At 36.2% G+C, this 2,385-nt stretch overlaps 1 protein-coding gene across 1 annotated transcript; it reads left to right on the top strand.

Annotated features, from left to right (window-relative positions):
• Nucleotides 1–494: 494 nt before the first annotated feature.
• On the top strand, nt 495–2,003 carry CBG14008 (the record flags this gene model as incomplete). Its single annotated transcript, XM_045239397.1, has 4 exons — nt 495–743; nt 820–929; nt 1,428–1,650; nt 1,734–2,003. The coding sequence occupies 4 exons, from the start codon at nt 495–497 to the stop codon at nt 2,001–2,003; spliced, it is 852 nt and encodes a 283-aa protein (XP_045095316.1).
• Between the last annotated feature and the right edge of the window lie 382 nt (nt 2,004–2,385).

Genomic DNA, 2,385 nt, shown 5'->3' with positions numbered 1-2,385 from the left:
CAGAACAATGATTCTGAGTGAGAGCGTCTTATTCAAAACGATGTGTATTAGCCAGAAATCAATCATCCCCCCAAAGACGCACCGTCTCTCGCTATTTCGCTCTTCGCTCTCTTCTCACCATTCGCTCTCTTCTTTCCTTCTCTATTTCGCCACCAAATCTATGTTCAAATCGAGCAGAAGGCGAGGGACTGTGTGAGAGTCAGCCTCCTCTCATTCTTTTTTCTGTAAACTAAGCTTTTTACTAAAAAGAAAAACAGTGCGTGAAAAACTATTGAATTTCGTACACAATTTTCTTGTTTCACTTTTGAAAAATCACTTTTGAGCAAAATTTTTCTATTTTTTTAAGAGTTAGAATTCAAGATTCCTTGACACTTTATCGAAAAAATCTTTCTACAATAGACTTTTTTCGGCTAACCCCTTTTATCGCTTTGTTTTATCGTTCTGTTTTTCAATACGAAAAATATATATTTTCCAGAAAAACGGAACACTGAATTATGTCCTCACAACAAAACGGTACGCCAAAAATCGAAGCAGAAGCCCAAGATCTCAATTCTGGAATTCAATCACAAACCAAAATTTGGAGAACCAGAATTCCGGAACCTCTGCCACTGGAAAAATATCCAGTTTTCCGCCTCCCTGCCGTCCTTGAGGAGGTTATCAAGAAAGACTTCTTGGACCGCCAAAATAACTGCAATTCTGAATTGCCAGTCGAGTTCAAATCCATTACGGATATAATCACAACCGTATGTTTTCATAGTTCGATAGATTTTATAGTTCGATAGAGTAATTGTTCGACTTTCAATACTTACTACCATACAGAAACTGCTGTTAATTGAAGTTTTCAGTTCAAATTGGAGTTCGAAGATTATGATTCGAAAGTTATGGAATCCAACGACTACTCCAATGGGAGAAACAAAGAAGAACGTCAAGTAGTAGTTGGACAGACATTGGCTTTCCTTTGCGATTTATTCAATCCATTCTACAAGTAAGTTTTTTTGTGTGTATGTTTGTCCGTCTATATCGGACTTTCACCTGAATACCGAGCGCTTAATGTTTATGGTTCCCTGAGCTTCTCAGCTCATGGGTTGCTCGTAGAGCAGAAAATCAAAGTTTCCAAAATTTTGACAAAAATCTAACTGAGTTCGCAATGTAACAGAAAAATCGGTCAAAAGCAGTAAGAAACCAAAAAAAACATATTTTGAAAACAGAAGCATTTTAAGGTTACGAGGTGCTGACAACGGCCACCACCGTTTCTCTTCCAGATCTCCAAACTTTAGTACCAATTTGATAACTCCAAAAATACTTTTGAATGCAGAAAAGAGTGCCTAATCTAATTTTTCTGATCCGTCTTGTGAGATCATCCTTCTGTTGTTTTTATAATGTCAATACTGCATTTAATGACACTTGCAATACAATATATTTTTCAGGCAATTGCTCTACAAAACTGAATGGAAGAATGCTCAAAAACAAGCAACGAATTTTGCAAGACAACAGAAAAAGAGAAAAATCGAGGATCCAGGCTATGTCATTGTCGAGTTCAAGGCCACTGAGCACTATGGTTTCATTCATCTTCTCCGTCTTTTTACAAAACTTCCAAACTTGATATACGGATGCCGTTCCGGAACCGTCTGGACGTATAACGGTTTAAAGGTGAATTGAATTAGAAAATCGAATGTGCTCAACCAAAAACTATCTAAAACAAACTTCGGATGATAATATACAAATGATTTTAGAACATCTTCAACAGCCTGACCCCATTTATTCAATTTCTTGTCGAGAATAAAGATGTCTTTCAAAGAGCAGTTAACAAAAACCCGGCATTCAACAGTGGAGACAACGATGATGGTGACATGGTGCCGAAACCGAAGAAGTCTCGCCTAGAAAATTATGAGAACGGAGTGAATCTTGACGGAGCGCCTTCAAAAATCACTAAGAGCGATAAGGATGATTTCCAACAGCCAAACATGAGATTGAGCAGAAAAAAAAGAATAGCTGCGGAGTAGACCGCCAATTCAGAATCCAAAACTGAAAAACTAAAGTTGTTCCTTTCTGTATTTTCATTTATTCTTCCATAATCACCAATCCCCTAGCAAAATTTTCTAACTATAAGTCTCAATTTTTTAAATCAATTTTAAACGATATTCTTCTTTCTAACCATAACCTCTTTTTTCATACGTTTTTTTTGCATCCCCAATTTGTCGAATGGATAAAAATACTGATTTAATTAAAAGAGCTGTTTGATTATTTTGAGGAAGTCAAGTTTTGAACGATTTCACAAAAAAAAAATCAGAAGCACTACCAACATGAAAATTTTTGAAAAGTTGATTTTTGGGAGTTTTCACATCTTAATTTAGGCATAATTTTTCCAGTTCCCAGGCTTGAACT

Source organism: Caenorhabditis briggsae, assembly GCF_000004555.2.
Source record: "Caenorhabditis briggsae complete genome, chrX, whole genome shotgun sequence".
In the NCBI taxonomy this organism is placed as follows: Eukaryota; Metazoa; Nematoda; class Chromadorea; order Rhabditida; family Rhabditidae; genus Caenorhabditis; species Caenorhabditis briggsae.
Note: the sequence above shows the minus strand (reverse complement) of the source record. Positions and strands in the feature narration are given on the sequence as shown.